At 39.6% G+C, this 25,180-nt stretch overlaps 1 protein-coding gene across 1 annotated transcript; it reads left to right on the plus strand.

The window, feature by feature from the left end:
• The first annotated feature begins 6,405 nt into the window (after window positions 1–6,405).
• efcc1 (EF-hand and coiled-coil domain containing 1) lies at window positions 6,406–24,661 on the plus strand. Its single transcript, XM_069678663.1, has 8 exons — window positions 6,406–7,125; window positions 8,481–8,920; window positions 17,745–17,893; window positions 18,218–18,353; window positions 19,329–19,485; window positions 22,748–22,906; window positions 23,492–23,561; window positions 23,701–24,661. The coding sequence occupies exons 1-8, from the start codon at window positions 6,448–6,450 to the stop codon at window positions 23,832–23,834; spliced, it is 1,923 nt and encodes a 640-aa protein (XP_069534764.1). The 5' UTR covers window positions 6,406–6,447; the 3' UTR covers window positions 23,835–24,661.
• Window positions 24,662–25,180: the final 519 nt, after the last annotated feature.

Raw genomic sequence — 25,180 nt, forward strand, 5'->3', positions numbered from 1 at the left:
GATGGGCCACAAATGTCACATTTTCAAGCACATAGGACAGTCTCAATGGTACTATATCACATTTTCCCATTGGAAAGACACCTCAGAAGAGAAAAATAACATTATATTTGTTTTAATTGTAAAGTACCCTGGAGGGTACCATCATGTTCTTTTTCCTTTGGCAGAGTACACTGAAGGGTACTTCATCACGTTTCTCGACTGGAAGGTCATGCTGGAAGGCACATTATCATATTTTTTTTGTCCAATGGGGAAATGTTGCTGCATATTTACTTCACATTTATGAGGAACAATGTTATTTCTTCTTGTAAAAAGTACTGAATTAAAAGGTACAATGTCAACACTAGATGTTTACTGTTGTGGAATACACATCAGGATGTTTGGTGATTTTTATACACTACATGATATCACTTCCCTAAATGTCATACAGACAACTAGCTAATGAACATTGTGGACTTTTTAGCAGGTAGAGCCACATGTTTCCGCAGCAGTTGTTGGAGAATAAAGAAGAAATAGAAGGACAGTGAAAGTGAACCTACATACCACTTCACTTTATGTCTGCTGGCTGTGTAAGTGGCTAATTGTTGTCTGTACTCAACACTTACAACAACAACAACACAGCATGATATGCTACAGTATTATGTACAGTATTCAGGATTTTTAATAAATGGAGTAAAAAGAAGGCAAATCACATGAATGTTCATTTAAGGACTATAGGAGTACCTTGACAAAGCTTGGAAGCAGGGTGGGGAGACTGTGCCCCGTATGTAGACCAGAGGCTGTCTCATAATGGTCTCTAGTGACTCATATAAATGTATCGGACTCAGGCTCACATCTAATGAGTCATAGATGCGCTTGAAGAAACCCAGGTTTGAGTTGTAGAGGACTATCACCTGATCTTCCAGACTCCCACTTAGCCTGCAAAACATAACACAAAGTGCAAGATTCTCATTGGAATTTAAACACTCTATTCAAGTAGACAGCACAGCTGTAAACTGTTAGCACGGCTGTTAAGCAAGATAGTGTGCTTACTTCATCGGAACAGCCTCCCAAAGTCTCTTCACTGCTTTATTTTTCAGCCCTTCAAGAACAAAGATGTGAGTCCTCTTATCTAGCACATGGAATCCTGTAACAAAGTCCAGATCCTGGCTCTCATCAAGCTTGAAATTCATTATGTAATTTGATAGGGCTTTTTCTATATTCTCCTCTGAGCGTGAGCCAAAATGGAAAGCTGATGCATTGACTTTGAGGATCTCTGACTTCAGCCTGTTCATCACAGACAAGTTGTTGTAATTAAAGAGGTAGATGATTCGCCCAAATGGACCATCAATGAACTCCGATTCACAGCTGTTATTCTTAACATTAAGTGGACAAGCTAGCTCAACCTTCACTTTGAGTTGGGAATTAGCATCGACATAATGGCCTTGTGGCATTGGCTCTCTGCTCACTGCAATGTCTGACATCTTCCTGTTCTGTGCACTTCGCTCCCTTTCCGTATGTGGAGGTGGAGGGCAGCATTTGATTGGCAAGTACATTTTTAGGCTCTTCCTCCCAAGTAGCAGCTCTGAGAGGTTTAGGCTTGCAATACCATAAGAGTTAATGGGTGTTGTCTTCGGTTTTGATTGTGCCACACCACACAGGATGCCATCATCTGACCTTGTGCCAAACATTGGTGGAGGTTTTGGGGGTTCTTCAAACTTTCTGTCACGATCATGGACCTCTATCTCCAGAGGAGGACCACAAAGGAACTCTTTGAGCTCTTCAGGACTCATCAAGCCAGTCAAGATCACATTAAAATCTCTGAAGTAGATGTTGGGGCCATGTTTATGATGATGTGTTATGTGCGTGCTTGAGTTATGGAACTTGTACTGGCAATACACAGGCCCACATTTTTCCTGGTTAAACAGAAATTAAAAGTATGTCACGTCAGAGCTCAATGCTAAAAGTCAAAGCTTGCAAATCAAATTTTATAACCTTGTGAAGCTGAATAGTGAATGAAAAACATGTACAGTACATGACGAGTATCAATGGTGACATTGTTGATAACGTAAACATTAAGGTTGAAGTCACACCTGTAGGACGTGGAAAGGGACTGGTGATGAAGGCATGGAGGTGACTGACAAAAGTGTGATGACCAGTGGATTGAGTTCAGCCTTCAGTTGGTCAGATATTAATGGCCTGTCCAGGGAGATGTTGCACATGACCTCAAACACACCAGCAGAACAGACTGGGAAGCATTCAGTCAATGAGGTCTCACCTAGCAATCACAAAAATAGTAGTTGTAACAGTCTCAGAGGTCATATTACATTGAGTTCTTTATTTTATGTTTCTGTTATAGTTCATAATATTGAGTTCATACATCCTTTAAATAAATGATTTAAAAATGTAATAAATAACATGTTAAAAAAGGTGGGCTGATCAAACTTGTCTAAAAAAATACCACCATAAAACGTTTATATAAAATGTTATTTTGATATGTATGGTGTTACAGGTCACATGACCAGTGTTGGGTCAGGATCTACATGGCTGCAGAGGAAAGCAAAAGAACCTCATTCTACACGTGGTCTTAGAGGCGCACATGGTGAATTGTCTTTAATTTGTTTCATATGTGCAAATTGTTTGTTAATATGCTCTTTTGCACAGTGTGAGACATTTGTAGTAGTTTTACGCATTTCTGTTGTGCTGGCCTGTTTGTGAACGGATGCTAGCTTGAGAGACTTTAAAATGACAGAGTTAGAGTTTATGTCTTTAATTTTCTTGTAGTTTTCACATTGTCTGCTGATGAAAGAGAGAGAGATAAATAAAATCATCAGAAGACATTCATTCATTTCAACGGACCAGTGCAGCTACAGTAGTGTTGTTTTTGCCTGGTTAACGCAGTGTCTGAGATTTTTTATCCTTTCATTTTGGTCCTTTAGTGAATAACTGGATAATTTAATATCTTCCAAAATAAAAACTAAAGTGAACTCATGGTTGAACTTATAATTCATTTCAAAAGGTTGGAAAACACAGTCTCAGAGGCTTAATGTGTGAATAAAAGCTCCCCTCACCTGCCAACAAATCAATGGGAGTAATTTCAGCTGTGGCAGTGCCATTCTTTTTGATATCCTCAACGTCGAATGCCTCAAATGTGGATTTTTGAAAACCTGTTTCAAATAGAGGGGCCAGGTTATTGTCTATAAAAAGGGTAATGGAATATCGATCATAGCTTACATTAGAGTATATGATACAATGATGCTTAGAAAGGACATATCACCAGAGTGCATACATGCACAAGTGTAGCTATATTACTAATGATATTAAAAAATAAATAAATAATTAGGCAAATGTTAAACATTACCTGTTTCAGAGTGCATGTCTGAACTGGAACTAAACTTTGTCACTGTATCACTTTTGTGCTCTTTGGATGCGTTTGATTTCCTTTCACATATGGATCTAAGTTTGTTTACCATAGATTTGATTCCACCTAAGAGGGAAGATATTGTTTTTATGATAAGATTTAATAAAAATAAAACAGCATACACTAATAATAATTTTGGGCCATATTGGAACAAACTCGATCTTCAAAATCGATACTTACCGTATGCATCTGTTGCATCTTCAGGCTGATCCTGTGGCAGTCTGAGGGCTCTCAGTCTTTCATAGCGGGCCAGGCTGGACAATTTGTCCTTACTGTTCCATATCTGGAGCTTTATCTTATGAGAAAGTAGACTAATCAACACGTTCCTGTTGACTCTGGCATTGAAATTCTGGGTCCAACCAATCCATATCTGATTTCCTTCATGCCATGTTTTCAGTATCTGTAAAAAAAATCACATATTTATTTTGGCATTAAAGGTACCTGCTGTTTTAATTTATTATACTTTTTTGTTGAAGAAATAATCATCCATAATTAACTGTAACTTAAGACTCGATGCAGCTGCTTTCTAGTAATTCATTCAGGATATTCATTAATTGTTGATAAAGGCAGCACACACAAACAAAGACACACGGACAGGTTCATCAGGTCATGGTTACCTTGACCTCATCTTCTTTGTACATTTTCACCACTGGTCCAAACACTAATAGGTCCACTTTGACTGTCTCTGTATCACCTGGAAACAACTTGTATTCAATATGATAGAAGTTCTGCGCTTTATGGGTTTTCAACAAAGCTGTAGATGAATCTTTGTTTATTTTCTTAGCCTTCTCTGGAGTTTCAGGGACATTAGCTTCTTTCCCTAAAAATGACCAAATGGAATAAGATCACAGATTCAATTTATCTGTTCTTACATAATAGTGATGATTTTTTGTACATTTTAGCACACCAGGATTCCCATCCTTCTGATTTAAAGTTTGAGTATATTCTGGTATTCTGGAGCTAATGTGAGTGTTAATATATTCTGTACAGCAAACAACATACCTCTTGGGACAGCTAGGGCAATGTAAACTGTCCATGTGATGTAATAGGAGCTGTCATCTGTGTGTGTTGTGATATCCTCAGTAGAACCTGACCTATTTTCCAAACCATGCTCCATGGACAACAAATCAGTCTCAATGACAAGTACGTCTGCTTTTCTTTTATCTGTACCTTCTCCATCACAGTCTGTCTGTGAATTACAAAGACCCGTCGCTGACATGCTGGCCATGGGGTCTGATTCCACTGTAATATGTTCCATGACAAACACTGTAAGAAAAGGGTATAAAGGACACTGGGAGGATTTTTAAGCTAACATTTCATATCAAGTTAGTAAACTAAGAGCTAATTATCATAAAACAGTTCATCACAAGTCTCTTAACCATAAAAAAAAAAGTCTCTTTATATAGGCTACCATTACAAACCCTTAGACTGCCATGGACACAACCCATACACACATTGCATTCAGATTGGTTACCCTTCATTAGAGTTAATTAATTAAATAACTAAGTGATTACATTGCAGTATTAAATGGTATGAAAGTATTTTTTAGATAGACAAATGGGTTTGAAGGGGTGAAAAAAAAACTTGCATTATAAAAATAACAGAACAGGTAGGCTACTTAACACAAAAAGCAGTAGTTTATAATTAATATTAATAATTGCGTTTGAAAAAAATACATTACTTGACAGTATTATTCATCTGCACTCACCTTAGCTCCTCCTGTTGCTGCTGGTATGAAAAGTCTGAATTATTCACATTTAAGCTAACGCAAAAGACATTTCAAAAAGTCTTCTTGGAGAATTTGACACACAGTGAAACATACCTCTACGCATACTGTCACTAAACCTAGACTACAAGTTTCAAAGCTGCGAAACCTTGTAATAATGTTCCGAAGTGAAGTACTGACGTGTGTCAGGTTGACACACAAACTTTAGCTGCCTAACTATTTGATTTCTTTGAGTGCAACGGGTCACCCTGGCAACCTCTGTAGTGAGGGAAGTGAGGTATGCAGCTGCCCTCACGTGCTGTTGGGTCTATCGATATTCCCCGCTGTTAAACATCCATTTAACATGAATAACAGGAAGGTAATAATGCCAAAGCACAAGTGAGATAATTATGTATGCTATGGTTGGTAAATGAAGACTTAGTTTTACAGACAGATTGTATTAGCCCCAGTTCCATAGGCGACCTATGCTCAGGTTAAAGAGGTAACGACGCGGAGAGAAGGTATGTCAGCAAGAAAACAATTGACCAATTGCAATTCACCTTCATTACACATTCAAAACTTCATCACACATTTCTAAAAAGTTGGGTACACTCATTGAGGTAGTGGGCTACTTTATTTTTAAATATCCATTTGGAGGTCGAACTTACAAGGGGTACTTGAACGCAGCAATGAGTGGGCCATTGGGCAGGTAAGAAGCTCATCAGAATTTGCAATATGAGATTTACATGTATGGATTTATTGGGTAACAAGGTTTTATGTAGGCTGTATAGCCTGAAAAAGAGTAAGTTATCTGGAGGAAAAAACATTGAATTTCTAGAATGTGTGTTGGGATGGTCATCACATTCTGAAGTTGCGAAAAAGTTTAGTGCATTCAAAAAGAGGTCATGCATATGCTGGACAAAGCAAAGTGCAAATTGTGCAAAAAAAAAGCCCAAGACCATGTTGTAAAAATTCTTCAGTAGAAAAAAGACAGAGACCTCTGCACCACAGTGTATTAGTCCCTTGGGCATCTTACATCTTAACAAGGTCTAACCCAAGTGAATGACAAAAGTTTACACACCTGGTGGCAATTACACTCCGGCAAACGGCACTATGAAACCGTTATAGTATGTGTATGTTACTGACTCCTGGTTGGGACCCCTGGTTTTGGATTTGGGGGGCAGTGCTTAATTCAAATCTGCTATGTTTTAACACACGCCTCGTTTCTGCTCCGCCAGTCTGCTCGGCGTTTCTTGTGCGGGGATGATCACAAAACACAGACAGGACGTTGGTCGAACAAAGTTACTGTGTTAAGTTTGTGGAAATATGAAGTTGCTTAGTAGAGATGATGGATGCAATAGATTCCATTGATCCATACAGCCGACCAGCGCGCAGGACACAATGGATAGTCAGCACTCTGGCTTACCACTACGGACTGGACCGGGGAGTGGAGAACGAAATCATAGTTTTGGCTACCGGACTGGATCAATACCTGCAGGAGATTTTCCATCATATCGACTATCAAGGGGGAGGTAAAATCCCTTTGGAGGATTTTAACATCTTGTGTGAAGTTTTAGGGCTGAACAAAGACTCAGAGGATACAGAATGCGCCGGTGGTCCGGACAGATTGCCCAGCGAGCTCTCCTTCAGACATTTCCACGCTAAACTGTGCGGACACTTCAGCACCAAGGCGGGCTGTCAGTATGAGAACGGCCGGCTGCTGGTGGGGAAGGACAGCGAGCACATAGAGACTCAGATACGCCTGAGAAGCCCTCTGAGGCGGCGAGAGAAGCTGCTGTCTGTGGGTGTGAGCGAAGGCTCGTGTTCCTCCTCGGAGGGACGGCACGCCTCCGGCTGCAGACTCGGAGCCTGCTCCAAAGAGTGCTATGAGGAGATAGTGGCACTGGAGGAAGCAGAGGACCGGATAGCAAAACTGGAAGACGAGAATGCAAGTTTGAGGGAGCTAATTGAGGACATGCGAGCCGCACTTCAGAGCAGTGATGCCCGCTGTCTGGCTCTGCAGGTGAGAGTGGTGTATCAGGAAAAATGACGTCCATATGTTTTTTAGGGTGCAATAGTTCAGTCAGTGGGATACAAGCTCCCCAAAATGCCAACAGCAGTCCTTGTATCAGGGTACAGGATTGCATAGGTTCCCATTTTCTCCAGACTGCCACAAGGCTCCAAAATAATGGTACCAATGTTTCTCACTGTCTTAGAACAACAGTTAGTTAGTCTATATAAATGTTCAAAATGTATTGTTAAAAGTGATTTTGCTTCAGATGCTTTTCTTTGGGTTTTTTAAGTGGTTCAACAGTCCACTGAAGTAGTGTTGAACGAATAGCTAACTAAAGAGTCAAAGCAACTGTCATCCTGAAGGTAGGTAAACACCAGCTATAGGGAATTTCCACAACCTGGAAACCCAGGGCTTATAACTGATATGTACATTTGTAAACGACTAATTAAACGTTACCTAAGGAGGCAGTTCCAACATAGGCTCCTTAATTAGAGGGACATGTCTAACCAACTTTTAGACTTGATGGCTTGTTAGAGCATTTGAAGCGTGTTATTTTTGTCATTTATGATTTGACAATCCAAATGGTTCTCTTATAATGGCTATTAAGTCATCTATAAGGCATCAACTTCATTTTAATATACCATTAATAAAACATTAGGTGCAACTTATAAACCCTATATAAAGTGTGCCCTAGAGAAGTGGTACTGGGACCTATGACCCTTATTTGATCAGTTTTGGAACATATATTACTTAAGAATTAAGAGCGTTTTAAATAAAAATCCAATATTGTTGAATAATGACTCAAAACTGCTTATTTGAAGACTTTATTATTGACTTATGGTATGCTGGAACAAGGGAATAACAAATAGGAATTTTAGAGGCAAGGAGAAAAACGTTATACTGTAAGTATTTGTAAGTCAGTACTGGGTACCTACAGTGTAATTTAAAGAAATGAGAAATGATTTATACCCATTATTCTATAAGTACTGGGTACTCACGGGTTACTTTAGAGGAAAGGAGAAATTAGTTACTTTAAGTATCTCCACTGTTTCCCTGTATATAAATTCCTAATTGTTACTCCCTTGTTCCAGCATACCTACATTTAAGAACTGATACATGCGACGATATTACATTATAGGTTGCGGATACTTACATGCTAAGTTGCAGGTAAACGATAAGTTGTGGGCTGTATTATAAAGCGTTACCAACTTGTGCAGTAATAACCTATAAATCCTTTACAGAATAGGGTAACAAAATTGCACCTGCTTAGTTTTATTTACATTTATAGTACCTAGCAGATGCAACAATGGTTTTAGGATATCTTGATCCAGTCCCATCCTGTCACCTGTTTCACTTCTCTTCAGGTAGGACTGTGGAAAAGCCACTCCAAACACAAACCAGAGGAGGGCTGTTTTGTTGCCCAACAGAAACAATCTGCCCAGAAAAGTATGAGCAACTCTAACCTTAAAAGCAGCAACTACAGCAACCTGAAGAGCCTGCAGAACATTATCCAGGAGATCGAGCTGTTGCAGAGCTCCAGAGACCGACAGGTGGAGGAAGCCATGCTGTGTAATCAGAGACTGGAGCAGGAACTGTGGAGCTCCAAAGAGACTATGGCTGCTCTGGAGGACTGCAACCAAGCCTTGAAGAGGGAACAGGTGGGCATGAGGAGAAAGGTGGAGGAGGCCAGACAGGCACTGCTGAGCGGCCTGGGCAAGGTTAAGGAATTGGAGGCCAAAGCCAGTCATGTACCTGTGCTGCAGAGACACATCCTCCAGCTGGAATCAGAGCTCCTATACTACAGGTAAGAACACTGGGTCACATGATGCATTTTAGTATCAACACAATGCTACTTTTTAATGAATAACAAAACATATTGCCACAGATCTATATTTTGTCACCGAGTGCCTCTGAGAAAGACTACATCCAACAGTTTTATACTTCATTGGCCTATTATTTGAGTGAATTGCCTTTTTTGTTCACTTAATGTAGATCGACATTGTGCTGATGTTATATTCAACCTTCTTTCAGAAGGGTTCTTGTTGTCGGTTACTTGGAGCAGTAAACTTAAATGGGCCTAGTGGAATGTTTTTCACCAAAACACACAAATTTGTTGAAGACATATTAGACATTTCAAGGACGTATGTCTTTTCTTTCTTTTGTTCTCTTCTTTACTGCACTCAGAAATATTTTCATTGTGTTACCTGAACAGAACAGGGAGCCACTCATGAAAACATTGCTCAATAGCACTACCAGTGGTCAAATACCCCACTCAGTGCCTTTAAAGTTATAATCTCAAAGATCTCAGTTTCGTTCTCTTTGGCGGCACCTTTAGTGATGAACAGTTATTGGGGGAGCACACTTCCCAGATATCCAAACGGTGTTGCATGTGTGACGTCCACGGTTGGCTCTGGTTGTAACCGTTGTAACTTTTCTTGGCTGATGGTTGCTTTCCTTTTTTGACTGTTTACCTTCATCTGACCGTCAAATTTGTTTGGGGATTTTCATTTATTTCTTAAGTTGTATCTGTAGTCATCGATCTTCTTTTTGTTTGTTCAGCCATAGTAGATTACTGTTTACTCGCATCACTTGAAGAGACCGGAAAAGCAGCCGCTTAGCTCCGCCCACCCACTCTGGCAGACCACCCACTGCTGGGTGATGGAAAACGCGTCACTAACTGGGCGCTGCTTTTTTTTCCGCGAAAGTCACATCAGAAATGTCAGTCTGTAATACTGTAAATGCAAAGGCTTTCATCAGTGGGCCATCAGTGGGCTCAATTACCTCATTTATTTATTTAAAAGAAAATGTTAAAAATGTTAAAGTTTTAACATCGATTAAATGAAAGTCATTCTAAAAATTGTTTTTACTTGGCATTGATAAAAACTTTGACATCTGAGAAAATCTCATCCTTGCCTGCTCCAATTTTTGTTATCATTTTTTATTCCTAATCCTACCTTGTAGGCCATGTCTGGTTTACTACCTCTTCACCTGCCAGAAACAGCCTTCAGTGGGTACAATACCAGACCTCTTTGAGCAAATCAGAGATGTGGTTTGCACTTCAGAATTGCAACCAGACTTATTACACGGCTACAGCCTGATGTGAAAGACCTCAGTATGCTTCAAAGAAATGTTCTTCTTAGGTGACTAAACATCAGTTAAAACCTCTTTTTGGATGTCTGGATTGAAGATATGCATTACATATTTTGCCACTTTACAAACCAACAATCCAACAGTCACACCCAACTGTATGCAACTGTTGGCAAGAAGTTTGGAGACGTGAGGAGACAAGGATTTAACGTCTCTCTTCAGGTTTCTTTTTCATTTTTCAACTTAGACCACTTTCACAGAGAACAGTTAAACTAATTTCTTTGAATCTCTTTGAGAAGAATGATCAGTAGATCTGCTTTTCCATTTTTAGTGTAACATAATTTACATCAAGAAAACAAAGAAACAGATTTCTTAGAAAGAGATCTTAGGTGGAAGAATGACAGCAGGTCCTGAGTGTCTCCATTCAGAACAGGAATAAATCCTTTTGCCTTCCGACATAGACTATGGATCCCAAACGGTTCAATTTTAAATAAATAAAAATGAATTAAGAAATAACATTACTCATTATATATTGTTAACAATGTGTAATTAAACCAACAAATTATTATGCATTTTTAGTGTATAAGGGAAAAAAAGGCCTAAAAAACATATTCTAAATACAAGTCATATTTTTATATTAATCACTAACTTACTTTTGCTGAACACTGCTTTGTTTGAAGCGTACTGAGACACAAACTAGAAGGCAGAGCCAATGAAAACTACTGTTTGTTTGTAATTGACTTTAGGTGTTTAATATTTATCAATATTTATTTTATAGAAATACAGAAGTTTCCCTAATTTTCTTGTGAGTTTAAAATGGTGATGTACTGATGCATCTAAAGAAATACTGCTCCAAGGTCACAGAGAGATTACATACACCATACACTAGACAAAGGCGATTTAATCACCTCTTCATCAGGTCCAATCAGCTGTCAAACCCTGAGCAAAACAAGTGTCTGGCTGTTCATCATGTCATGAGAAAGACGGCTTGTTTTGGCAGGTTATTGAATTAAGGAGGCCTTGTGGCTAGAATGAACCATAATTAATTATAATTCGTCCTAGAATAAAATGAATGAACCTTGTTTAGCTCTGGCTTCATGCCTGGAAAACTCTGCCATGCTACTTTTGAAGGCTTGATGTGGTTTACTATTCTAATTTTCAGCCTTGTTGTGATTTAGCTTATTTAACAGGCATCGTGTGTGGCAGGTTGGTTTCGCCTGAGCTCCGCTACTGTTGGGAACTATTCATTTTGGTGGAAGTAAGGGTGTAATTGGACTTTTAAGTACAAAGCCATCGGTTTAATGTTTATCTCTGTGTCTGTTGTCCCGACTCAAACCGTATAATCAGTGTCTGCAGGTCTGGCTTTCTTAGGTAGCAGATGTCTCTAAATGGTGCTAACATCTCCCTAATGCTGTTATTATGAACTCTGAGACTCAACCACACAACCAGACATATGTGATTGACTGCTACCTGCCGTTAGGTGATTCCAAATAACACATTTTGTTAGCACAATACCCTTCCTTTAACCCTAAACACCACTAATCTATGCAGACTGCGTTCCAAAGCCTTTCACCATCCTTCCATTGATACTCTCATGGCAAATAATTCAACATCACAAAGGCCCTGACTTATCAAGAGAAAGCTCCATTGAGTGAGGACCACAACACACTGACCGTTCTCATCAATCTCTGCTCACTTCTTTCTCTCTGCTCCCGAATGAACAATACCACATAGGCACCCCCTTCCTATGGATCTTAGCAACCAAGCTCCATGAATATTCCCCCTTAAAGCCCCTATGTTTGCTCTGTTATGCCTCATCCAAGGATGCAGTTTCAGAGGAAGGTTCCGAACAAGGTGTTGTCTGCTTAAAATCAAACTTAGCAAAATGCTTTTTCTTCTCCTTAATGAGGAGACAATTTCTTATAAACTTGTTTGACTCTGACTGAACTCAAAGTTAAGTCATTACACTTTCAACACAATGTCCCAGTGTCAGATGTCTTGGATCGTACATGCTGGGTGTAGAGATGCAGTAGTATGTCAAGGGGCCTGATGAAATGATCCACCGTAACTTTATCCCTGTAGCTTACCTCCAAACTGCTGTGACGAGTGATGAGATTAACTAAGATGCTGCTGGATCTCAGTGTTACAGGGTTACATGGCTTACGTGTGGGTGAGAGCTGGCACTGCTTCTGTGTTGTTGATTTCACTTAAACAGTGAAAATAAAGATAAAGTTAGACAAACCTTATGCATCCTTATAATATTAAAGCACCTAGCAGTGTTAGATGAAAAGACTGATACCACTCTTATGTCTTTATGGTGACTGTGAAGCTACAGCCAGCAGCCTGTTAGCGTAGCTAGGTAGCTTCCGACTGGAAACAAGGAAAAAAGGCAGCCAGACTCTGTCCAAAAGAAACAAAAATGCCTCCAGGAACCTCTTAAGCTAACTCATTATCACCTTTTTTTTGTTTAATCACCACAAAAACTGAAGTAGAGCCTACAGTTACAAGTGTTTATTTAAAGGTGCAAGCAGGAAGATGTTGTTACCTTTGCAGAGAGCCAGGCTAGCTGCTTCCCCCAGTTTTTCTGCTAAGCTAGCGCCAGCAGCTGGCTGGAGTTTTACATTTTCTGAACAGAGAATTTCTTATCTAACTCTTGGCTTTAAGTATTCTTCCTTAAATGTGAATATGTTCCTGTAGCATGATTTGTGTCTTGATTTCCTTTTCAGTGTTCCATCTGAAAAAATCCCCTTTCAACTTTCCTTCAAAATCCCAGAAGAAGCCAGTTTATAAAATGTGGTCATTGGTATGAAACTTCAGATGTGTGGGTGTTGTTGCGTAACACGTCCGTGATTTCATTGGATTGTATGCTAGAACAGAGCAGGGGCTGAGATTCAGATGGGAGCTGCACCTTCAACAGGAGTTGATTTGCACAGGAAAGTGTCTGTATGTTAGAATTGTCTAAAAGTGTCACTTTTAGTTCTGTTTTTTTTTTCTCTCGAAGGTAAAGGGAGTCTAAATCTGTCACTGTAGCCTATAGAGCTCTGCAGGCCACAGGGATTAAACAATAGGAAACACAGCGAGAGGAACAAAAAGAAACGAGGGGGAGGAAAGTCTACCATCTGGAGGAAGAAGCAAACACTCAACTGTTTGTTCATGAGATGACGGGCGTGTATTTCAAAGCACACAGGAGAGGAATGGCTTCATTTGGCTTTCCATCTTTTGTGTTCCAAAGAAAAGATGAAGAGTGGAGATGTAAAATCAGCATTTAAAATGAACTTTGGTTGTTTTTCATCCAGAACTTCTGTAGTTATATTAGCCTTATGATTCCAGGGGTCGCTGTTGATAGTTCAGGGACTTCTAGAGAGCATACCCAAGCACATGTGTCCTAAGTGTGCAAGTTTAAAACTCACTTTTCGTTTTATCGGCACGCCTGCAGACTTCTTCTCTGTATGCCTGTAACCCCTGGCCCACTGAAGGCAGGCCCCATGGGAGGCATAATCTCCCAGCCTTTTCATGCTCACTGCATGGCGCCTGAGAGCAGAGGGAAGAGGAGGGTCTCGCAGACCATTTATCTGCCTCTGCACAAGAGCTGCAGCATTGTGTGGAGCAGGTGCTGCCACGGCATTCCTACCCTTTAAATAATTCGGAAAGGACACACTCGGGAGATGTGTGGGACCCGTGGCAGTCTGCTGCTGCTGCCGTACTGTTTTTCTTGAACTGCCTTCAAAAACGTACTCTGCCAAGTGCGCTCTGCTCTCCTCCTCTCTGGTTTGGAGGTATGCTTACATCAGCAAAAAAACATCACACACAAAATATCTTATAAACTTATGCCACCCACAATTGTTGGACTTATCCCTCTGTATATTTCCCTCTACCTTTAATACCCTTGTTTGTTTGACTTTGTGGGTTTCTTTGCACTTTGCTTTCAAGGAAAGCCTAACTACCCTCTGTAAATGTTACCGCCATTGGCTTTTGGATTAAGTCTTCAGTTTGCTAAACATCACTGAAGCTGCTTTATTTGTATCCCAGAAACCAGCTCATTGTACCGGTGTTACCCAAGAGGACTTGATTAATAACCGTCAGCTATGTAAACATGACCCCTCACCCGTCTCTGTCATGCCTCAGGGCAAGTACCCGCAATAACCTTCAAGTTCAAGCTCAGGTTTACAGCGTGCCCTAATTTTTAACCTCTGCAGAGAAAAGAGACAGTCATTGACCAATGACACCTGAAAGAGGAAACTGCTCTTCAGGGAGGGAGGGGGGACAGTGATGGGGGGTCATGTTGATGGAGCTTTCACTTCAGCTCCACACTGTGATAAACACAGCGAGGACTCTGGGTGTCCTGGCTTTAACAACAAACAGCTGTACAACCCTCCACAGGCTTATGAAGGGCTTTAGGCTTTCTCTAATAGGGCAGAGTACAGGATCCTATTAATTAGAAATCCCCTGACATAGCACAATAGAGGTTTTCATGTATAATTTTACTCCTGCGTGTGACTTTAGGGCTGTAGTAATAATTAAGCCTACATAGGCTGCAAAATGCTTCCACTTACATTTAACTATACTGCCAGTGCATTTCTCTGCCAAGGGCGTAAATGTTGAACAAAAATTATTCTAATGTTAGAATGATACAGAGAAGGTTACACACACCCTCAAATTTCTTTTAATAAATGTCCACTTCCGACTTTTTTGTTATTCCAAGTATTCTTTTAATTTTGGCTGCAGAAATACCGAAAAGCAGCTTTGATACAGGAATGAAAAAAGACAGAGAAACCACAGAAACAGAACAGGAAATGTTAAATTGATTATCTATCTGCCCCCCCTTGTAAAGTACTTCCTCTTAATCCATGAGGTATGTACACCGCTAGATTCCGCCTTGATTGTCCAGCTGATTTATGACCTGAGAAAATTGAGTTTAGTTTATTTCCGTGTTCTTTATCTTCCTAATTGGATGAAATGCAAGCAGAACGAAATTCGAAATGTTTGCTAAGTCATCATGCTGAAGGCAGCTTTAATCAGTTTTTGGAAGTGCTTCAATAGAGAGAGACACAACCATGACATACTTAACTTAAGTATTACAGTTTTAATGGAGTAAGAAACCATTTGCTTTTTACCAGTCAAGCAGACATGTAAAATTAGCATTATCTAAAGCACTGTAAATACAATTCACTGTCCTTTTGGTTTTGGTCTCCACCAACTGCTGAGAATAATTTGGCTAGCTATTACACATTGGACAATGTTTATATGCTAATCAGTAACTTTGTTTGTCTGTTTAATGTATGGTGTTGCTCTGGTTTATTAGGATTTTTTTGGCAGAAAACATCTGCGATTCTGCTGCTGGAAAAGGGATTCATTAGAGCTCCATGACTGATTCATACTTTATGCTATAAAACCAGAACATAGAGCTTAAGAGGCATAAAAGCTTCTATCATCATTAGCATTAATTTCAATTCATGTTTCTGTCCAACTTGAAATGTAATTGGAGAAATAATTTTGCCTTTGTTTTGATCTTTGTCAAGTCCTCAGGGGGAATATTTACTTTTATACTGGGCAGGCAGTGTACAGTGGAAATAAATTTCACTTAAAAAAGATGGCTACTGATGGAAAAATGGTTACTGAGTGGTGAAACAGAACCAAGCAATAAAGTTGAATGCCAGAAACAATTAGCTGAAAGACGTGAAAGTTGAGTCAAACTGCAAAGGTGATAATTCTCAGTGGGTTAATCACTATGAGCAAAGTCATTTCACTTTATATTGTTAATATAAAATTATTACTTTGTGCAAGTTTAATTAGTGCATTCATGTACAAATCCCCAAATCTGAAATGAGTGAAATGTTAATGTCTATCATCACTCACTCATACTTAAAAATGTATTTAAACTCATATTACACTTTGAAGTCTGCAGTGTGTTTTACTTCTTCAGAATAAGCAAATAGATTTTCATTTTGGCAGGTCAAACCCATCCATGCTGGTTTTGCATTTGGTCTATTGGCAAAAGCTATCGTGTGTGTCTAATGGAACGTTGATCAAATTATGTCTATGTCTGCTGCATCCCACAGTCTGACCAATATCCAGGGTGTCTGTTTGGACTTCTTTCAGGTGTCTGTGTTCATTCAATCGGAATTCTCTTGCTCAGCACAACCAGCTCAGCATCACTGTCAATTTAATGAAAACCCTCCTTAAACAACATAAATCGCAAGCACAGTCCGTATAAACTAGAACCAGTTTTCATGTGACAGTCGGGTTGCCTCTCTTTTCCCCAGCCGGTAAAGTGTAGGAGTCATTTTTTTGTGTCTGGACACAAAGCCATTTTTTAACCTCTACGCCTGTCAAAGGCCCAAGCCAAAAGCTGTGTCCTTGCTACAGTATTCAATGGACGCAGGCTTCAACCTCACTCTAACAACTGTCAATTAAAGTGCAATTAGTCACACCAAAGCCTGCTTTTAAAAAGGCCTTCCACCAGTTCATTCCAGAGTCCCTGCGTCTCCACAGCAACCAGGAAAGTTTTGTGTGTCTTCACGTCCATGCACCAGTCCCATGTTGGTCTGACTGCAGCTGCTGGCCCTGGTGAACAAGCTCCTTCTCTCCTCCACTGTGGCCCCCACTAACTTAAACATGACTCTCTGATTGATTGCCTGAAATCATGCTGCAATTATTGACTTCCAGTGAAGTCTGTCGTTTCTCGCCAGTTTTGCACAAAGAAACCTAAAGCAGTGCACAGATTCCAGTATAATGTTGTCTTACAGCATAGTCAGCCTCGTGCCAACAGGATATAAGCATGAATGCTCTGTTTTTTCTTTCTTTAAACAGAGTCAGGCTGTTGAAAACCTTTTCGAGATTTTCTCCTTTTTTTCGGCAAGACATCATCATCTGGAAACACTTATTCTGTGATTTACGAAGGCCCCCTATCGGATTTCCCCCAACACAAAAGAGCAGACAGCAGGAGAAACCTAGAAAATTCAAACCATTACAGAACAATTGATGTGCACAAACTTGCAGTCTCAGACTTTTTTCAGTGACAGATGTTTGAATGTGTCTTTGACATAAGGGAAAACATGGCATACATAATAAATGTGTTACAAATCTTTTCATCTGCATATGAGCAGATTTGAAATACAGGTTAGAAAACAAAAATAAACTGTGCTCCAATTTTGTTCCATCCAGTATAAGCCAGTGGGTTTTTACCTCACATCTTGCAGGCTAACTCCTGCACAGTAACTGCACCATTCTACCATTGACCCACTTTACTGTAAAAATGCCTTAAAGATACAATGTCTGGCTTCAATTACCCCACCCAGATTTGGCATACAACATCACAGGCCTCTATAAAATTATCATGGCGGTTGTAGATGTGCCTTAATACACACTGCCTTGTGATACTTGATATGTTCTCTTTCATGTCCTCAATTGGTCTGGACTGAACATTTCTTATATGAGCAAATTTAAAGAGCAGTTTGAGCCCCTAACCAGCTAACAATTTACAGTTCAGTATTTACAGATCAGTCAAACAGTTATATTGAACTTTCAGTGCTCTTTTTCAGGTCAGAGGTGTCAAAACTACAACTCCCAAGCAGCACCACAGCAGAGCCACAGCTGAGTGTTGTCAGCAGGCCGGGCCAAAGATGTTGCTCGGAATCCCAACATGACCGTTGTTCTCCGACTGGGCGGGCTGTGACGACACCGGACAAGAGTAAGATCTCATGAAGGCCCAGAATGCTGCTCTAACATGTCTTTCCTGCACAAGGACTTGGAGAATGATTGTAAAATTATTATTAATTATTATTATTGAGGCAAACTTACTATCAGGGAGCAGACGTGTTACTTATTATTGATTAATTATGAGATTTGTTTCAGTGGCAATTCATATCTATACATTTTGGGGGCAGAGCTGTTTGTTTGGCTGCTGAGTTTAAATATCAACAAACTGTAAAATGTCATACTCTACCTTTAAATTGCATTGTATACTTGCCCTGTACAAAGGCAGATCATGATAAAGATGTGTTCTTGCACCTAGTGGAGGAGCAACTTTTCCGTTCAGTGGAGGGCCAGGCAGCCTCTGACGAAGAGGAAGACAAGTGGACTGGAGATCAGCAGAAGCAGGTGGACGAAGTGAAGAGGATCTTGACCAGACTGTCCTGCTGTGGGGAAAGGTCCTACACATATCATATCATCACTTTATCTTAAAGCAGGGCATGAGCTTACAGCAAGCTAGTGGCATACTTACACGACTTGGTGGTCGGCCTCAGTTTACTGTCTATAATTGGATGGCTAGTACAATGGAGCACAGCATAATTTCAGGATTAGCATAAGAATTGCCATTTTTAACATTGTTTAATTCAGCAAAAAGGAACATCTAACATTCTAAGATACACATATGACAAATAATATCTAAAGCTGCATTAGTCTCTGCAAATTACGGGACAAAATTTATCAAAAAAAACAAAAACAAATTGACAGACACAAAGTCCCGTTCTGACATAATTGGGCACACAACATTACCATTTGTCATGTTCTTGAACACCAGATGAAGGTCCAATATCCAATGCTTCCTAGCTCTGTTTGTCTTTCACCAATGCCGAAAAGTATTTGTCTTTAGCTGCTGAATGTTTGACGCTCTAGCTCACTTGCTTCACTAGCTTCACTAGCTAGCTTACTGATAGCTTTGTTCGTCTGCTGTTTGATGCCAGCCGGTAGTATACAGGGGGTTTATTAAGGAACTCACCGAAAATAGCTACCTGCCAAGGTTTGAGATATCTTTGATGAGAAAATTAGAATGAATCATTAAACTTGAAGGAAAAACAGTTGCCTTTTGCTGCTTAAAACAAGGTTAATGAAAGTTATGCTAGTGAACTAGCCTACAATATAAATGTGCAATTAATCTAAATGAACTTGTAATGCAGCTGCATTGGTTGATAATCGTCTGTTTGTCACTCCAAGTGCCCACTTCTACATCTTTATTGTTAATGTAATGTAAATCCATTTCTTAGTTTAAGTGGGTTCACACAGAGCTGCACAGGGCTGCATCAGTCCACAACAGGGTACTTTTCTTTCAATTTCTCGTCCTATGTGACAGCTATTGCAGCCCCTGAGCTTGATGGGTTTTTTTTGTCCTACATGTTGATCAGGTGTGACGACAAGGCATTCAAAAAGCTGATGTCTAATTTCGGGAGCTCGAGGAGCGAGGAGAGCTGCAGTGCTGTGGTGGAGCTCCTGGAGAGGGTGACCAGGTTACATAAGCAGCTGGAGCTGAAGGAGAGCCAGGCCGAGATAGACATGGACCAGGTACAAACCACCTCTGACCTCCATCACACCAGGGTGGGCTACAACTGTATCCTCTGCCCTGGTCTGCTGGATCCATTTATTTGAAACTGTTCTCTCTGGACAACGTTCTGCCCTGCTTTGTGTCTTTAGTAATTTTGTGGCTGCTCGTGTGGTGTTTAACTAGATTAGAGAGGATTGGTATTGGTTGTTATGAAAGGGGAGGGCTTCAAAGACTAAACCACAGCTAGTGGCATGAGCCTGCAGCTTCAACTTAACCAAACCACCAACGGCGTCACCAGAGACGCCCTGTGTGTGTGGGTGGGTGTGTTTGCAGCTGTTTCTCACTGGCTCTGACCACAGAAACACTCCCCCTTGTCCCGCATGACATTTAGGAATATCATAAATTAAAGCTCTCTTGTTACAGTCGAGTAGTATTTTCACAACACAGGAAGACAGACAGAGGGGGAACAGTGATGTAATGTGTTCCCAGAACGTCTCAGCACTGGAGAGGAAAAGTTAAAACCAAACAAAGTCCTGACTGTGAGCCTTTGTTTATGTGCAGGATGTATGGGGTGAGACCTTTGTCCTTCAATACGCTTTGACGTAATGGTGCGCTGCAGGGATTTCCAACTTGTTTGGCAGGCAAACCCACAGTACAGTGTGCTAAACACTCACTCTAACCTCAACATTTGACATACAATAACATTGGGTATATTTATTTTCTATTAAGATGTTTAGCATGCCTACGATGTAATATGTTACATTTGGAAAAGTGACATATCCACTTGCTGTTGAAACAAGTCTGGGTTTGGTGTTCAAGGATAAGGTTGGCAGTTGTCACATTTTGTTTTAAACAAAAAGGGAGAGGACCCAGATGCAGACTAAACTAATGATTTATTTAAACACAAAAACAAGGCAGAAACAAAAAGGCAGGACAAAAGGCTTACTGTGCAATGTCCAACAAAAGGTCCAACCAAACCAAATTCAACCAAAAACAGGCAAGAGCACAAAGCCAAAAACACATGAAGAGCCACGAGGAAAATGTACACGATGAACAGTGTTGCAGAAAGTTTGACTAAAGGTTTCACGAAGGCTGACAAAGATGAACTGGCCCAAAAGGGAAGGAACACACAGATTAAATATACACTGGGTTATCAGACACAGGTGATACTGAGAAGACACAGGTGAAAACAATAAGAGACAATTACATAGGCGGGAATACACACAAAATGCAGCAATACGAGGGTAGTGCATTGTTGTGTTCAAAATGCCATACTATACTAGCAGTATGTCCTGATTTGGCCAAAATGTAATATGTAGTATGCAGTATGCAAACAAAATCAAAATGTGCACTATGCCAAAAATACCCGGATGTCGTACTGATTCGGAGAAAATCTCCAGTATGCGTCGGACCAGTCTACCTCGCCTACTGTATCCCACAATGCAAAGCACTGGAACGTCACACTAGCAGTTGAAATGACCGACAGCAGCAGCATTGCAGTAGAAGGGGGCGCAATAGCTAAAGAAGCGGTTGTTTATTGGTGTAGCATACTGCAAAATGAATTTGAAAAGCTCCTCCATAAATACTACCGCCGAACGCAGTATACAGTATCTAGCATGTAGTATATGGTATGTAGTATAGTACGGCATTTCGATCACAGCCCATGACAGAATGAAACACTAAATTTTAAACATTAGAATAACCCATGACAGGCAGTATTCTATATTTTTGTCTTTTTCAACAAATCATCAAGCATAAAAAGACCAAAATCAAAGACCAAATGAATTTACCAAATTAACACATTTTTGTCCCCGGCCTATACATATCTTATTAATCATTGTGAAAAAGCTATTGAAAACACATCTTTGAGTCACACAGTTGGGCTGAAATAAAAAAGTCTCAAAAAATAGTTAATTTGGGTTTTTTGGGGATTTGTTAACATAAAGAAAAAGCAGAATAACATAAGAAGTTTCCTTCAAAATGTCTTGTTTAGATGACTGTAGTTGAAGTTTTTAAAAGGTATCTATCCTCCCAAAGACTATTAAATATTTTATATATTGCTTTCTTAATGTGGAATTTAACTGCCTGTGTTGTTCCAAGGCCCAAGTTAGATTGATGCCATTTGGCGCACATCTTGTTATTGTTTCCTGAAGGACAATGGTCTCTTTTATACCAGCTCCAAGAATGGTAGGCTACTTGGAAAATCAGTATAAAGTTTAGTGTGAGTAATATCGCTTTGGGACAGATGTGTGTTGTTAACATGAGCAGTAATACACAAGACAACAGCACAACTACTTAGACTTCCTTAACAAAAGCAATGAAAAAAGATGTATTGTGAAGTAGGCTTAGTAATAGACAGGCAATCTTTACAAGTCTTGTTCTTCATCCATTTATTGCAATGTCAGGTTAAAAGGAAACTATCTAAAGGATTGTAGTTGTAGAGTTGAAGATGTTTCACCAATCATCTAAGATCCCTCATCAATTCAGATTCAGCTAATGGGCAGTCACAGGTATTTAAAGATCTCCAGGTTGTTACACCATGATTTCATATGACTCTTTTAAAGCTATTAAAGCCACTCTGACTCTAATGACTCTTGTAGTTAAGTGCTGCTCATGGTGGATTCATGTTGGGTCTCTCTCTAAATAATATAAAAAAAGAGTACGGTCTAGACCTGCTCTTTTTATAAAGTGTCTTGAGATTACTTTGGTAATGATTTGGCACAAATACAAATAAAATGTGATTGATTGATTGATTGATTGAGTGATTGATCACTTGACTTTGTCCCACAGTGTCAAATTCATGTGCAATAACCCAGTGACACCAACATCCACTGTGCCAGTACATTTAATTCCTGTTATTTATCATTTATTCTCATGGCTTGAATACACCCTGTTCTCATATGTTGACATTACGCTGTGTCAACAGAAAACTATGCACCTGTACATACTGTACATTTTTCCATTACATACTGTAAAGAATTTTTTGACCATCTACCTCCTGTATATATTTGTGGTTACATATCTGTTATATTTAATCATCCTCTTTTGTACTCTTTATTGCTGCATAATTGTCTTATTGACTTATTGTGTGTTTTGGTCCGTACATAGAGAGCCGTGTAAACCAGAGTCAAATTCCTTGTGTGTGTACAAATGCTTGGCCAATAGAGCTGATTCTGATAACACTGCTGAGCACTGCATCAAAATGACTTTCTATTCATTCATAACAAAAAACAAGTGACTGTAAATTGTCATTTTAAATCTGGTTTGTGTTGTGTCTTCCAGATAAAGGACTCTCTGTTGCAGGAGCTACAGCAGAAGGCAGAGGAGACTGAGCTGCTCCAGATGGAGCTGCAGATGCTGGAGACAGAGAGGGTTCGTCTGTCGCTCGTGGAAGAGAAACTTGTAGACATCCTCCAGCTCCTCCAGCAGCTCAGAGACCTGGTTAGTCACAGTTAGGATGGGGCATTGGGTTACAACACTGTTGAGTCAGAAGAGGTCAAAGCTGCTTAAACACAAAGGCTTTGTGCTAATAATCAACATGCTTTTTCATATCAAAGCACAAACATATTGTTTTGCTTTGTTAAACCATTGAAAAATCTTGTAAACAGCTGTTTACTTAAACTCAGAGTAATAAAAATAACTTTGCTGAGTTGGTAGTTGAAAGAATTCCACCCACGCTGCTCTGGAATTGTTTTTCTTCTGGTCAGACTTCAGAAAGAAAACCAAAAAGTAGACTGACAACTCATCATATGGATTTAAACTTATTTATATTTTCAAATCAAAAGTCCACTTCAAGCCATTGAATCAGTAAATATATGTCTTACCTACTGTATGACTAACATGGGTTTCTGTACATTCCTTTGTGATATAACACCTCAGTCGGGATTAATTAAAGATCAGAGAGCAAATTCATTTCACTTGTTAAACGTGTGTGAGAGTCCCTGTGCTTATAAGAGTCAGATTGCCTTTTAAAGTGCCTGTTAATTGCCTGACAGCCATCTGAGAATTAGCTCTCTGTTGTTACAGAACGTCTCGCGGAGATCTCTCGGGAAGATCTTGCTCAGCACTTTGGAGTCTTGCAGCGACCCACAACATGGTAATTAGAGCTCACACGCCCAATAAAATCAATACAAGTCCTGTGAAGTGTGACAATGAAAATCTAAAGTCTGCAGAGGCAGGGAATTGAATTGAATTCTCATTCACTCTTCGGTCACATCTGTTCTATTTTTGCACAGGGAAAGCCCACATACTGGAGGTGCTCAACGCTCTCTATCACGAACTGGCTGCCTGTGAGATTCTGTCAACTGGCGGGCCTTTGGAGCGAACACAGAGTCAGCAGTCTCTGAATGCCCTCATCATCTCCTGCTAATCAAGACTGCCTCCTGCTGGGCTATTCATGCTCTAGTAGCCTTTATAGAGGACACTGAAAGTTTAACAGTGGTCATAAAACAAGCTGATAAATGTGTATAGTGTATCATATTTCTCTTATATACTCCTCATGCCCTATTATCTATAATGGGATATTAGTCTAGAGTGTTAATTAGTGTAGCAAAGTGCTTTTTTTTTTCTTTTTCTTTTTTTACATATAAAGGAAATTCTTTCTTACATATGTTTTTTTTCAAGATTTTATATTGCACATAACTCATTCATGTGTCGATATTTCTTTTTTGAACCACAAATTCTCAATGTTCTGAATGTGAAAATGTTGGATTAAGCTAATCCTTAAATATCATAAGTAGTCTGTGAAATCTGGTCAAAAACACTTCTGATATAATTGTAGGAAATAATGCATCTCATCCCCAGAGCTTTGTTCAAATCAGTCTGCATTTTAAAATCAATTGTATCATACACAGAGAATTACATCAGTGTTACAACATCAGTAATGCGTTTAGGGGCTCATATGTCAGTGGTATATGCATCCCAAGAATAGGTACAATGAAACAGCTTCTCAAAATGCAAATACCGAAATGCGTATGTTTCTGTCTTTGATAGAACAATCTCAGCTACAGGTCTACATGATATGTTGAGGTTGAATGTTAAAATCATACTGTAAACTCTCATAATTGTCTGAGGTCACCAGTGATGAATATTTACTTGTGTGATTCCCTTTAAAGGCAGATTTCTGGTGCCAGAATAGGATGTTTTTACCATAAGAGGGGTTGAGGTTGATGCAAAACCACTCACTGATGTTGTTAAATCATGCCATTAAAGCTTTTAATGTGCAGTCTGAATTGTTGGGATTTATTTATTTATGTCTTTGAGAAACAAGTGTAAAACTCCCGCTACTACCAACTCAATTAATTTGACCCACATCCATGTTGCAGGCATATGGAAATAACTTCCACAGTTGCATCAATAGATTTCCAGATATCTATTTAGGTAGAGAAACCTCTATTTTTAGGATATTCACATTTGCAGTCCATAACTTGACCCTGTTCGCTAGATCGTACATGTTATCCTATCACTTCTCCCCCTGGACTACATAAAAAATGTACACAAATCTAGCATTAGAAATTAGTGTGTAAAGAGGGCCACAACATTTTCTTTAATATATTATTGCTATATGAAAAAATATCTAAAGCAGCTAGTGTTGTAAAAAGTGGGCTACATTTCCTTCGGAAACATAGTGGGGAGGTTAAAAAAATATAACTGTATTTACAAGTTAACTCAGAACTGACATCATCAGCACACTGCTATACATTCCAGCATGCTCAG

This window comes from Semicossyphus pulcher, unplaced genomic scaffold (assembly GCF_022749685.1).
Source record: "Semicossyphus pulcher isolate SPU_LCO1_2020_fin unplaced genomic scaffold, fSemPul1.0.p SCAF_3, whole genome shotgun sequence".
Taxonomy (NCBI): Eukaryota; Metazoa; Chordata; class Actinopteri; order Labriformes; family Labridae; genus Semicossyphus; species Semicossyphus pulcher.